Source organism: Denticeps clupeoides, chromosome 1 (assembly GCF_900700375.1).
Source record: "Denticeps clupeoides chromosome 1, fDenClu1.1, whole genome shotgun sequence".
Classification (NCBI taxonomy): Eukaryota; Metazoa; Chordata; class Actinopteri; order Clupeiformes; family Denticipitidae; genus Denticeps; species Denticeps clupeoides.
Genome location: NC_041707.1, coordinates 24602440 through 24616540, shown reverse-complemented (window position 1 = coordinate 24616540; position 14101 = coordinate 24602440). Strand labels below are relative to the sequence as shown.

General features: G+C 43.6%; 1 protein-coding gene across 8 annotated transcripts in view; it reads left to right on the top strand.

Annotated features, from left to right (window-relative positions):
• Positions 1 to 4708: 4708 nt before the first annotated feature.
• Positions 4709 to 14101, top strand: part of LOC114791890 (ADAMTS-like protein 1) — a 90258-nt gene continuing 80865 nt past the window's right edge. For all 8 annotated transcript variants that reach the window (XR_003750062.1, XR_003750066.1, XR_003750067.1 and 5 more), the window contains exon 1: positions 4709 to 5136. Coding sequence is in view for 5 of the 8 variants with exons in the window: in XM_028982432.1 (XP_028838265.1) it covers positions 5086 to 5136 (51 nt within the window). In the remaining 3 variants the exon portion in view is untranslated. The remainder of the gene's footprint in view (positions 5137 to 14101) is intronic.

Here is a 14101-nt window from a genome sequence, read left to right as displayed (position 1 = left end):
ACATCTTCTGCAAGGATCACAGCGGAAGCAGAATGCGCTCATTGCTCATGTTGCAGCACAGTCTGGAGGAACAGGAGCAACAACTAAAGAGAAACAGCTTCAACTGGAGGCAATGCATGCTGTGTCCACTGGAAAAACAGCAGTTCTTCAAGCTTCGGACTCCAAAAGCCTTTCCAGAGTACCATCAGGCACAAATAAGGAAGAGCTGCCACATAGATCTACAGTACAGGTGGATGGTCAGTCACAGCCCTTGGATCCCTTTGCGCTCAATGCACAGTCAATTACAGAGACACAACCTTGAAATCTTTACACAATACGTTATTTTGTTTCACTATGTACTGTCTAAAATGTATACAGCTGAAATGATAATAAAGCTCAACTTCACTTCACTTCAATATTACAAACACAAAATTAAATAACTCTTGTTCAACAGCAACACCCATCATCATCCTTACCTGCAAGAGACATTCTGGTTATTGATGGAAATCCTCTTCAGTTCAGGTCTTTCATTAAGGCATTTGAGCAAGAAGTAGAGATGAAGAGGTTATTGCAATTCACATGAGGGCTGCCAAGGGAGCTGGTGTGCAATTGCCAGCACATGAACTCGGACCAGGGATATGCTGAAGCAAGAAGGTTGTTGGAAGAGAACCTTAAGCCTACTCTCTATATGGATGTTGCAATGCAATGGAGGATTTGCAATATATGAAAAGGCTTGATTTACCAATAAACATGACAGCAGTCACATCAAATATTGCATTCTGTTTTTGGAGACATTCATTAAGTACCAGGTGGAAAAGCTGGCCCAGAGGTTCTGAAGAGCAATCCAAAAAACAGAATTAAATGAAACAGCTTTGCCACTATTATTTCATCTGTGGACGCTATTAAATCCACAAGGCATGGTCATAGAAAGCTGTCCATTTCTGGTTTATGCGTTTGCTGTGCAGGAAGTCCCACATTGGAGGACTGTGGTCAACTACAAAAGAAGAAGCACAAAGAAAAGCTGAACCTTCTAAAGGAGAAAGAGATTTGCTTCGGCTGCTTATGTACTGGGCATTTGAGTCTGAATTGCAAGGATCGCTAACCTGTAGCATTTGAAGTCAGTCACCCAACATTATAAAACCTCTGATACAACATACTTACAAGGCAAACATCCCAAAGACCCAGCTACAGCTGAACACGTCCAAGACGAAGGAGACTTCCTGGGGGTCCAGGCCCCAAGTCTCCAATGAGGGGGTCAGCGTGGAGGTGGTCAGGACCTACAGTTATCAGCAGCTGGATGACAAATACAGACACAGGCACTATACAGGAAGGAAGAGATCTAGTTCTATTTCACAAAGAGGCTGGGGTCTTTCAACATCTGCAAGAAACTGTCCGTGGGCTGCACATGGTTTCCAGCACTCTCTTCTATACTGAGATGTGCTGGGGAGGCAGAGGTAAAAAAAGAGAGTGGGCAATGTGCTTGGAATCAAGCTGAAATTTCAGTGGTACAATGAAAGGATTGCAACAATCCATTGTCCATCATGTCCTTCACCCTAAAGGCATAGCAGCATCACCTGTGTTAAGTAGTAAATGACTGTTTCAGTCCTGCTCTAAAGACAGTCCACACGGCTCCAGAACGACAATTTGACCGTGAAGAATAAATAGATTTATTAAATCAATAGATAAATAGATTTATTAAATCAATATTTATTGATTTGTTTTATTCATGGTGAATTTCCTGGCATCTAACGGATTCTATTGGCTGTAATGTCAACTTGGAAAGGAAGTGGTATTCGTTGGATCAGTTGACAACCTCGCCACTAGATGTTACCTAGTGCACCTTTAACTGGACTCAAATCTGATCCATTTTCCTGCTACCTGTTGGTGGTACTCTTTGGTCACAAAGTGATTGGAGAATGTTCTGAAGAAAATAAACAGCAAGAAGTTGTGCACAGACTGCAGAGCAGCAGATGATTAAATTTGTAAAGAGTGCCCCCTTCAACACCACCCCATGCTATACTCTTTAACTCTCGGGGTCAAGACAACGCTGGCCTCTGACACCAGTGGCTCCATGAAATGCAGCGTCCTTGGACCATCTGTGAGAGGTGGAGAAAAGCCAGCTTTGTCTGAGCTTTCATCTTATTTCTTCCATAGCATTTCTACCAGGCTTGAACCCAGCTGACCTCCAGGGTCTGTGCTGGGACAGGGGCCAGCTAGGCCTTCTGGTGATATCCAGAAGGGGCGGAGGAAGTTAAAGCCATGGGGTCAGGTTGAGCCATGGCAGGGAGCCCTAAACCTGCAGTCCAGACGGCTGCGTCCCTGGTTTGGGTGTGGAATGCGTCAGGACACTGAAATGGATCTGTGTTGACAGACAGACAGGTTACCGTCCCACCACAGGCCTCACATTCCGGGAACACCAAGGCCATGCAGCCAAGGGGTGAGGAAGGGTTTGGATTTTAGGGTCTGCTGTCCTGTAGAGTCTATGATTGCCCCCTCCTTCTTAAATTCCCACCCCTACAGAGTGACACATTCTCTGGAGGGTAATGTGCAACTGAAGCAAATGAGAGAAGCCACCTAGGACGCCATAAATCATCTTTCTTGTAGCGGGAACGTCTAAATCCGACATGCCACTGAAGGATTGTGGGTGTCTGCTGATGTGTTTATTTGTGTTATGAGGTTTCTGACGTGTCTGTAGATTTTAGTGAGTTTGATGTTGTGTGGTTACTCCAGTGTGTGTGGGGTCTCTTGTGAGGTGCGTGTTTCTGCTTTACGTGGCCATAACAACATATAAACATCTTCACTGAGGCTGGGCAGGGTACAATCGGACCTTCTCTTTAGAAAATAAACCTCTCTGCATGGGGGCCAGCTGTTCTCTGAAGCACTACACACCCTGCATTCTCCTGGAGAACTTCCCCTCTCACAGTGACCCCGGTTTCCTCTGGCTTGTGAACTTGCGCCCTTTTGGCACTCGTTCCTCGAAAAAAAAGGACTGCTTTTCTCCCCATTAACTGTCCCGTGGCAGCTGGGCAGGCGCTTCATTGCATCACCTCGGCAGAAATGTCTTGTTCTTCTCACAGCATGCTCGTTAAACGGGGCTGTTTCCCAACAGCCTTTTTCGAGGGGCATGTTGCACACAGCATTTGGCAGCACTCCACGGCCCTGCCATCTAATTTCACTCAAAGCAAATGCTTTGGTGTCAACTCCAGGCAGAGAGCAGCAGAGAAGTGGTGGTGGTGGCGGTGGGGGGCTGATTTATACGCTGTAACGTGTCGGCCTGTTTTCATTGCATGCCGGCACACAAACGGCTCCAAATGGCTCCGAGCATGACAACACGTGCATTAGAACAAAACGACAGATTCCTTCACGTGCGAATGCACGATGCTGGTGTGCATCAGCAGAAATCAACATAAGGAAAAACTCCTCTATATGCACATTCACCCCTTTCATAAGCTTTCTCCAGAAGTGACAGAGCCCGTTAGTAATGGGCTGACCAGGGCTATGCACCATCAGTCCTCATGAATGCTAAGCATCACTGTGCTGTTTCTGCACGCCAAGTAAACTCTGCTGCAGTCTTTCTTCGTGGACGCAGAAGGTAAGGCTCAAAGTGGGGCTCCACATTCTTTAACAGATGGGGGCGGTGTGCAGGTATGACAATCATGTTTAAGGTGAAAAAAAACAGGCAGAGAGATGGATGGGAGGGTAAATGCGTTTACATTCCTCTGTTTGGCGTGTTAATAGAGATTAAGCTGAATTCAAGCCTGCGTGTCAGGCGCCAATTCAGGTAGCTCATACCAGGCATACCTGCACTATTGTGCACCTCTCTGAGTGCGGAGCTGCACCCGGATGGATGATATTACAGCCCGGCATACTTATTACAGGGCTTTTAAAAAAAAGTGAAGTGAATTGATTGTCACTTGTGATACACAGCAGCACAGCACACGGTGCACATGGTGCTCTTGTACCGCACCACTTTTTCAGAAACATTTTGGCCTCAAAGGCTCCATTTATCAAATTGTCTTGTTAAGGTGGAGCTGCAGAGTGCCGGTTCAATTCAGTTACAGCACAGTCATGTCACCAGGTGACATATGCTATATGTTACAGATATGTTTCTTTATAGGTGCAGGTCATCAAGCCCTCAAAAAGTCTAAAATCAGCAGAAACCTGGCAACCTTGAATGTCCTTTAATAATATATATATATTTTTTAAGAATTATGCTAACTTTGAATGCTTTTCATTAGGTCATACATCGTAATTGGGATGTAATTATCATAAATGAAGCATACAATGAGGATTACAACATATAAATATTTTAAATAAGCATGAGCAAAAGATTAAACTGTTATGTTCACTAATCTGAACGTGTATATTGAGGGTCAGTTGAAACATGCGCCATGTTTCTAGGTCGCAGTTCAGGATAATCGGACGTTCCCTCGAGAAAAGGCGAAATTGAGAGAGAGAAAAATAATTGCTGAATCCTCATTTCGAGATAAATGACGTGATTTCCATGACCGTGGTTCACTAACGAGCCAGCAAGTCACTTTCAAACGAACTGTGAAGCAAGATCTTACACGAGAAGCCTGAGAGCAGCAGCAGAGGTTGATGCGCAGGTACCAGTCTGTCTCGTCACTGCCGTGACAGAAGGGAGGAAAAGAGGAAACCTCCCTCCTCGCAAGCAGCCTTGAGATGTCGGGAGCCAACTAATCACCCTCATTATCTCTCCCACAGAAGACATACGCGGGTCCGAAATCGCGTTCGGCGCGTGCTGATTGGACGAGCCGATCTGTGCGTTTTTCTTTCTTCTTCTTCTTCTTCTTCTTCACATTTACGGTTCTGCACGTGCAGTACGCGCAAGTTTCGCCGGGAAGGCGGGGGGCGATGCTGCGACTTTAAGAGAGGAAAGTAGGAGAGACCCCAGTCACTGACGCGCGGCCGGCATGCAAACGTAAATTTAGCAAGGACGCGCTCTGCCCCCCCGGAACAAACATGCGCGCCGTCACCAGACGCTTTCTGCTGTTCACCGCGCAGAGCTGACAGGATCCCGCCGCCTCTCGCCTCCCTCGCACCCACTGCCGCGCCAGACTGGCACCCTGGACAGGGACGAGCAACATGCGCGCACCCACGGGGCTCGTCTGCCTTTGGGCCCTCATGCTGCTGCAGGTAGGAGGAATTATCGCCGCTTTTGGCGCGGGACGCGCACCTGCGCCCGTCACCATTACAGTTCCGTAACAGGACCGGTTTAAACGAATTCTGCCCTTCCTGCGTGTGTGCGGTTCAGCCATTTGCCTGGTATGAATGGTTGGCTCTCGAACAACAGGTCGTTTTAACTGTACACGTGCAGCAGGGATAAGTGTGTGTGTGTGTGTGTGTGTGTGTGCTCGTAGCTCAGCAGATGTGTTTCCCATGCTGTGGTCTGTGGTGTGTGAACTCAGAGGGGGGCCGGCAGGCATGGAGCGCCGGAGAGGCCGGCGACAGCTTCGGTGTGGGTGTCAGATCCAAAGACTGGGTCACAGCACAGTGCTGCGTGTGTATGTGTGTGTGTGCGTGTGGTTAATACGATAAATTGCTACACGTGTGCTTAAAACACATCATGCTGTTAGTCTGAATGATGAACAGTTTGGCGTGATTAAGGTTCGTGTGTGAACTTCGCAACGCGCAGGCTTCGGATGAAGTTGTAAATCCGTGCTCGTGTGGCGGTGTGTCAGCAAGTTAAGCATTCCCTCTCTGGCATCATTAAAGACGATACACGCGCCCAGACGCTGGACAACACCACCGGGCACCAGCGCTGCAGCCTGACCTGCTGACCTGTCCAAGAACCTGTCCGTTTCAGAAGGAGCAAGTGTTGGCACCTAGCAACAGCCAGCGCACCTCTGCTGTTTTGAGCTGCAGAATGACACCGGGCACGAGCTGGTCCTAATTCAGTTGTCTGGCATGCCCCCTCCCCCTCTGTAGAGATTACCGACAGGATGCTGAAGGATGCGAATTCATCAATACATAACAGAAATACGTATTCTCTGGATTCATTTTAATTTTGCTATTTCAGGTGTTTGTTGGCAAATTGGTATTTTTAGAGACTATTTGCCAACTCCGACCATTGGTTGGGTAAAATGGGAGACTTAGGAGACTAGAGGTTTTAAAGGCAGGCTCTTCCAGTGAAGCACCAGTAACACACACACACCGCAAACTGACTAGTTATGTATGTGTGTGTTGTTCTCCCCCACACTTCTGAACTTACATTTGCTGTTCACACAGACACTCAATCATAGCTACATAAATATTACGTCCACACTCCTCGCTTGGGATCACTCAGTTTTTTCACCCACCCACTCACTCACTCACTCACACACACACAAAGCAAGTTCACCAGCTCACCAACCCACTTCATCAAAAACGTCCCCTCCCGGGTCAGGGACATTAGTCACTGTGTGCTGCTCAACTCCTTTTCACATTTTCTTTTCAAGTCCTCTGTCCACACAATTACTGGAGTGAAAATTAATTCAGTCGGGGGGATGTATATGTTCATAGATTTTGGGGGTGTTTTGTGTGTGTGAGTGTGTTTGCTCAAAGACTTTGATTCCATGAACTTCTTGCAGGAACACATACAATGTCATTTGTCACTCAGAGAGAGGCGTCCCTTAAGTTAACCTTTCTATCTATCGGTCAATCCTTCTTTCTCCCTGCCTGCATCTCCATCTCCAGGTTGACCAGAAAATAAAAGTAGAGTAGACGAGGCACAGTTGGATTATGGTATCAGTTGAAACATTTTAAATAGCATTTTTTATGCCACTTTATTACATTGTTAGTCTACACATAATTGGCACATTTAGGTTGCTGGTGGGGAAGCGTGCATGTTAATGTAGTTTTTTTCCTACTCTGCCATGGGGTTTGTTGACTACACTTTTGTCACCTGTGAGCTGCAGGACTGAACCATTACCTTTGTGAAATAGAAATAGTCTCACAATCAAATTTCAGGTTTGACTTTACCAGGTCTGGTTTGGCAAAGTCATAAACCTGTGCATCCTGTTGCTTTTCTCAAACATTTGTTCTGCTCGTGTGAGTCTTTTTATTAGGATAAAAAACTTTTGTGCCAGCTCAGCCATGGTGTGCGAATCTGGTTGCCTTCAGCTTTACTGGGAGGAAGCAGAAGATGTATGACTTTTAAAACAAAAGCATGTGCTAGTCGACCTGTCTGCTGTGCTTCATTAGGACAATAAGTTGTAATTGTCCTTCAGCCTTGCCCACCTTCTCAAAATAAGTTCTCATGGGGCTTATTCCACAAGTCACATGACAGCTCCTCCTCCTGAACAGTGCAGTTTTTGCTGAAGAACCGCTGTCTGTGAAGTCAGAAGCTTAATGAGTTGTGCGGCGAATGCGAGCAGTAGCCTGCAGCATTCCTCAGTGCTCTGAGGCTCCAGTCCTGCTTGATTTGAGGGCTTTGCAAGCCCCAATTAGAGCTTTTATTTGCCGCTCTGTGTACAAGTGTGGGATGGAAAGCTTAATATTATTTTGAGCGGTTTCATCAAAAATCGTCAGAATGAAGTGCCAGACTGTGGAGCCAGCATTTGGAGTGCGTTAAAAAGACTGAGTGTTTTTAGTTGGAGCGCTCGACCTCATCACTGTTCACATCTGGGAAGAAGAGGAGTGCCTGAAAAAGAGAGCTAGAAAGAGGAGCTTGTATCTGTCGTTTATAAACCATTAGTGGTTTATTATGGCTGTGATTGTACATGAGGTCCATTTTGGGGACTTGTCAGAGTTCACAGGCAGCTGAGGAGTTGAAGGAGGAGTTCAGAGTGTCACCTCTGTCCTATTCCACCCTGGACATCCTGTGATCAGCTGTAACTTTATTGTAATGTTACTAGCAGGATATTCATCTTTCAGCAGTGGTCAGAGCTCATTCTATCACTAGATACGTCACTGAAATATTTTTTTAACCTTTAAATATTTGAACAATTCTTTAATTAAATGTATAGACAGGGTTTCTACGGATCCTTAAAAAGTCTTGAAAACAAAGGCCTAAAATATAATTAAAAATGTATAGTAATCCTTAAATCCAGAGTTAAAGGTCTGAAAAATACTGCAGACCCTCTACATAATTTGGCAAGTTTCTAATATGCGGTTTGTATTTTTGTGTATGAGATCTGAATGGCGGGTTTACAAGTGCAGCGCTGTCAGATCTTGCAATTAAATGAATTCAAAATAATGCGTTTTATATTATGAGTACATGGACTGAAGCGACAATATAGTATCATAATCATTAGTGCTGCACGATTAATCTAATCGCAATCGTAATCGCGATGTCAGTCTGTGCGATTACATGAACGCAAAAAGCTGCGATTTAAATGATTAGTACATGGATTGGATCGGCGACATATCCGATCCATTCTCTCATTCTCTCAAAGTTTGCGAGCTGACTGAAGTTTCACTTCAGGCGGATGTGACGTGTTTGGTCACATGACTTTCAATTCGGAGACATATGGTTAGACGCCGCATGACGCTGCATCGTACGTCAACATCGTACGTCAACGTCGCCGCCATATTGTGATAGGCTCTGCTGTGGCGTGAAGCATATACATGTCTATGGAGAGAAGTGCATAAAAATGCATCACTCTTGAGCTGCTTGGGGCTGTAGAAACGCTGTACGCTCCAAACCAGATCCCGGGGGATTACATTTCATAGGTAAGGCTGGACAATTGTTTTGAATATATTTTGCCATTATAAAATCCCGTTTTTATTTATAAGTCTTGACCTTAGCTAAGCTAGGCTAAGCTAGCGAAGCTATGTGTTCAAGTCAGCCTCCAAACAACGTTTTGGCTAAACGTAGGCATTAACTATTTAGACTGTTCTTAGCTGTTTAGTTAACTTTTCTCAAACTTTGAAGGTTTCCTAAAGAAGGTTTCACCTCAGTTTACAAATCTTAACCTTAGCTAAGCTAGCAAAGCTATGTTCAAAACAGCCTCCAAACAACGTTTTGGTTAAACGTAAGAACAATAATACAGGATTTTATAATGGTCAAATATAATCAAAACAGTTGTTTAGCCTTACCATGGTTTGTCATTCGAAAGTAATGTGAAGAATTTTTTGTGATTTATTTAATTTTGTAGAATATTGTATTTTGAAAGCACTGGGCATTTCAGGTTGTTATAAGTAGTTTGTATGTTTCACTTTGAAATTAAACATTTCACTATTAGTATGTGACTTTTCATTGATATACAAGCAAGTGTCCTTTATCATATCGCAATCGCATATTGCAATATTGATCTCAATAATCGCAATATGTCTTTTTCCCCAAATCGTGCAGCCCTAATAATCATAATAATTCTTATTCACTAAACTGAGACCGGCTTCTTGGTTTCACTTCAGTCTGTTGGGTCTGGGGACGCAGGGTAGAGCTGGAAATTAACTTCTATCAGCTTGCGCAGTAAGTGATCAGTCAGCGAATTTACGCCAATTGTGTGCAATGTATATATATGTTTTAAGTTAATACATTTATTTTGTTTTTTGATGAAATGTCAATTTGATTAGCAAATCCTGGCCAGTGTAATCAGGTGATTGTGACCACATATACAACAAATATAAATCTCTGTTCTTCCATGGCAAGTAGTGAGACAAATAGAGTATTTATTATTGCAGGGGGCATATTACTTTTCACAGGGTTTTCCACTTTTATTTGCCGTTCAAAATCACACCCACCCTGTACAACAGAGCAGCTTTTTTGAAGCACCACGCACATTTTACAAGTCATATGTGTGATATCACATTGACAGCCTGGGTGGGAATGGATATGGCATCAGGCAAGGGTGAACTTGTAGTTAAAAATGCAACAACAAATACAAATTTGTTTCAGCATCTAAAATGCTAAAATGTCCCATTTATATCCACCAGTTCCTATATAGTACGTCTTTCTTAAAATGTACCTGTTTTTGAAAAAAATCCAAAAATCTTCTGAGAAAAACTGTGGCCCTTGGTGAAATGTAGTTGATGATCCTGATGAAGGTGGCCTTAAGTCCCCTATTATGAATTTTTGTTTGCCTTATATAGGTCTTAGGGGTTCCCTAATACTATATTTGAAGTCTCTTTCCGAAATTCAGCCATGGTGCAGAATTACAACCACTTTTAGCTAGTCACACAATGAGATTTCCCCAGGACACGCAGTTTTGGTGTGCGTAGCTTTAAACTGTAACGAGGAGGAGAGTGGCCTATAAAAGTGCACGGGCATGTGCAGAAATGACATCATCAACACGTCCTGTTTGCCGCAAACTGAAAAAAATTCTTGCATGACAGAAAAAAAAAATACAACTGCAATGCTTCACACATTTGGAATTCATGACATTTTGGTGAAGATAATGTTAAAGCATGAGAAATGAAAGGTTTCTTAATGACTACATTCCAGATCCAGAGAGTGCCGTTCACTCTCTGAACGGCAACCCACACTTAAAACATATCACCATTTCTAACCACTGAATGAGCATAAACAGGCTAGGGGAACTCTTATTAATGTTAAATAACCTCACAAATTTAACTTTTCATAATAGGGGACCTTTAAATTTGGCCTACTTAAACCTGCAGAACTAGAGCAGAGATGGATGACTGGAGTGGAAGCAGGTTTTTGTGATTACATTTGAGCTTATAATAAAGGTGTATAGAGCCATGGGAGGAGCCTCTATTGTTGGCCAATTGAAACATTGTTTCAAATACCTGCACCAAGAATGGCCTTTCGTGGATCAGGTTCTCCACCCCTAATTTAAAGTTTTGGATACCTCAGCCACTAAAAAATACTATATTTGGCCCTTTAGTCAAGGCCAAGATTTATGGATCCTCAACATTCCTAGGCACATTTTGTCCAAGTGCTGGAAGAGATGATAGTGAGGCTGAATTCCAAAATATAAGTTCAAGGGAATGTTGAGCAAAGGAACACTATAATGAGCCATTGTGGTGTTGAATTTCCCATTCACATTTCCCTCTCTATCTTGTGTGTTAGTCTTTTGCCCCTTCTGGTGAACTCTGCAGCATTTGGGGCTGGAGCTGTTTCTACCGGTGGCAAGCGAAGCTGGTATCTGAAATCTGCTGATAGGCAATTTAACCTGTAACATGGTGGAAGATGATTTGACTGAAATGAACTTGTGTCACAGTCCTGACTCTGTCTCCCTAATAGCCTGATTGTGTTCACCTGTTGTGTGTTTTATAAATGTATCCTTGCATATCTATTGTGTCCTGAATGAGTATCTATGTGCCTATGTTGTTCAGTAAATTCCCTGTTTTATAAGTCATGCAAATGTGTCCTTTCTTCTCTGCCATGCACCAATCCATGACAACTTATTAGATCCCATGTATTTTGTAGAGGGTGGTAGTAGCCTAGTGGTTAACACACTCGCCTATGAACCAGAAGACCTGGGTTCGAATCCCACTTACTACCATTGTGTCCCTGAGCAAGACACTTAACCCTAAGTGTCTCCAGGGGGGGAATGTCCCTGTAACTACTGATTGTAAGTCGCTCTGGATAAGGGCATCTGATAAATGCTGTAAATGTAAATGTTGTACTGTCTTAATATGGTGTCTGTTCTGCTTGACCCAGAAGGAAAAGTGAATGTTGCTGGTGAGTGGATGTTTATTGAAATGTCTTGGACAGATCTTCAAAGCCTTGATCATGCTTTTCCATCTGGGTAGTTGAGTATGTGGTCTTCTGAAGTTGGAGTTTCAGAGCAACATTGTGGTGCCAGGATGGGGTGTTCGACACTGATGACACTTGCCTTTGGCCTGTCGCTCAAATAAACCTCAGTCAACTGAGATGGTGCAGAGTATGGTGTAAGAAGCGGACAGAGTACAGAAGGGCTGGTAGCCTGTGAGGAGAGATCAGGTGGGTGGGTCGCCATAGTTGACTGAGTAAATGTTTACAAAGCTAACAATGCTTCCTGCGGCTGTCCTTCCACTTTGACTTCTCTGTGGACACTAGTTAAGCACCCTACAAAACACACAGACACATTTGTATTAATGTGTTACACTGTCATAATTGTAATGTACAGTCTCTCTCTGTTTGCATTTAGCTTTATCTTTTGTAAATAGCAATTTCTTTTTGTGGGGGCCATCAAAATGCCACTCACACAACACAAGGTAAACATGCAGGCAGCAACAATTAGCCAAATCTACTGAACTCTATGCCTGTGCAGACACTTTTTTCACACTCATGCTTTACACACCAGTGTACAGAATACTATTGGTGAAAAGTTAAAATTATTAACATTATCAGAGCAGTGAACATTACTTTAGGCATGCTGTTATTGTTTAAGCATTTTCTATATTGTGTTTAATATTTGTTCACAATGTGAGAGTATAGAGTGCTCTCAGTCTATTATGGGCATTTGTTTTGTTTTTTTGGGCAAATGTCCCTACATTCGTTGTAGCTCTATTGTGATGGATGTTATAGTGGTGTGGTACAATTATATACGTAGAAACTTACTGGTTCTGCTCATAACTTAGGGTTCTGCTCAGTTTTCCTGGTTCTCTGGGTGTAGATTTAAGATGGGCTTCATCTGAGGTGTTATGAAGCTTAACTGCACACAGGTGTTTTCTAATGGTTCCAGCGGTGGCACAGTGGGTAAGGAAACAGACTCATAATTGGAAGGTTGTCGCCACTGAGGTGCCACTGGACTGCCACTCTCTGGGCACCTTTTATTTCTGACCACTGCTCATTTAGGGTGATGGGTTAAATGCAGAGACGACAATTTATTGTGTGCACTGGGTGCTGTGCTGTGGTGTGTCACATGTAACAACTAATCACTTTCACTTTCAGCAGAATGTTCTGGAATGTTCAGTTAGATTAAATGCAGACTAGTGACCACAATTACTTGTTTTGATATGAATCATAATAATACTAAAATGAGGCAAAGCAAATGAAGAATAAATACCACAAATTCTTCCAAATACCTATAATATCTAGTGCAGGTATACAAGTGAAACCAAAGATTTTTACAACCTATGCCTTCCTCTCTGTGTGTGTCTGTCTGGTTTTACCTTGTAGTTGTGTAATTCAATGTTACAATGTGCCTATGTGTTCCTGCTCTTGTGGGTGGCTTTCCTTGTGAATATCTGCATGGCATCGTATATATGTGTGTGTGCAGGCATGTGTGTGTACATGAGTCTCATGACCACGACCACAGATCGTTCCCAGCCAGATCTGTGGATTACAGGTCAGGCGGTTCTCTGTTTGGAGTGGTTTGTTGCTCTTGTTCTCTTTCTCGTTTTTAGTGCCTCTGACTTGTGTGACAGCACTGGCTGTTGTGACCCCAGGGCTGTGGCCTCACTTCTCTGAGTGGAAGCTCTGCTCCTGTGTGGTCCTGTCTGGCAGGTAGCGGCCATGGGAAATGGACAGGGGCCTCTGCTGAGCATTTGGCCCACACATCTCATGTGAGAGTATTAAAACTGAGTCAGTGTCAGTCGACCTGCGGTCCACGTCCTGCTTGACGTCCTGCTATCCTGCATTAGCCAAAACACTTTAGCACTCAGCCTTGTGTGTTTCTGTGTTGTGTTGAATGCAAACCCAGTTCTGCTACTGTTTTGGTGTTATTACTGCGCATTTGTTAGGCTACTGGTATATTTTGATTTGCCATGGTGTTTGCTGGTGTGTTTTTAGCATTTACTGGACATGTCCCTCTCTGTTTATACCACTGACATCACATCCCCCAATTCTTGATCATACATAAACACACAGAATGAATCACACCATCTGTAAAGGAAACATAGGGCAACACCCTTCCTAAAGATGAGGGAAAAGTAATTACATTTCCATTAACCAGCCTGTTATCCCAAAGGATCCACCTAGTGCAGGTCTGTCTGCACTGAGTGCTCACCTCTCTCCCAGCCCCTGTGCTGCGCCTGTTGGTATGCTGCTTGAAAGATATTTGGCATCTATTTCATGGAAAGAAATGACATTTCATGTAACTCCAGTGTTCTTTGTTCTTTCCTTCTGGCTTTGCTGACATACTCAGAACCATACAGTTGGTTGAATTGTTTGTGTATTAGTACATACCTGCAGCACTAGTGAAGCCACAGATACACAAAATATCTGCAGTCTTGTTGAAAGCAAATATGTTAGAATAGCAAATAATTAAAAAGAATGACATGTATGTGG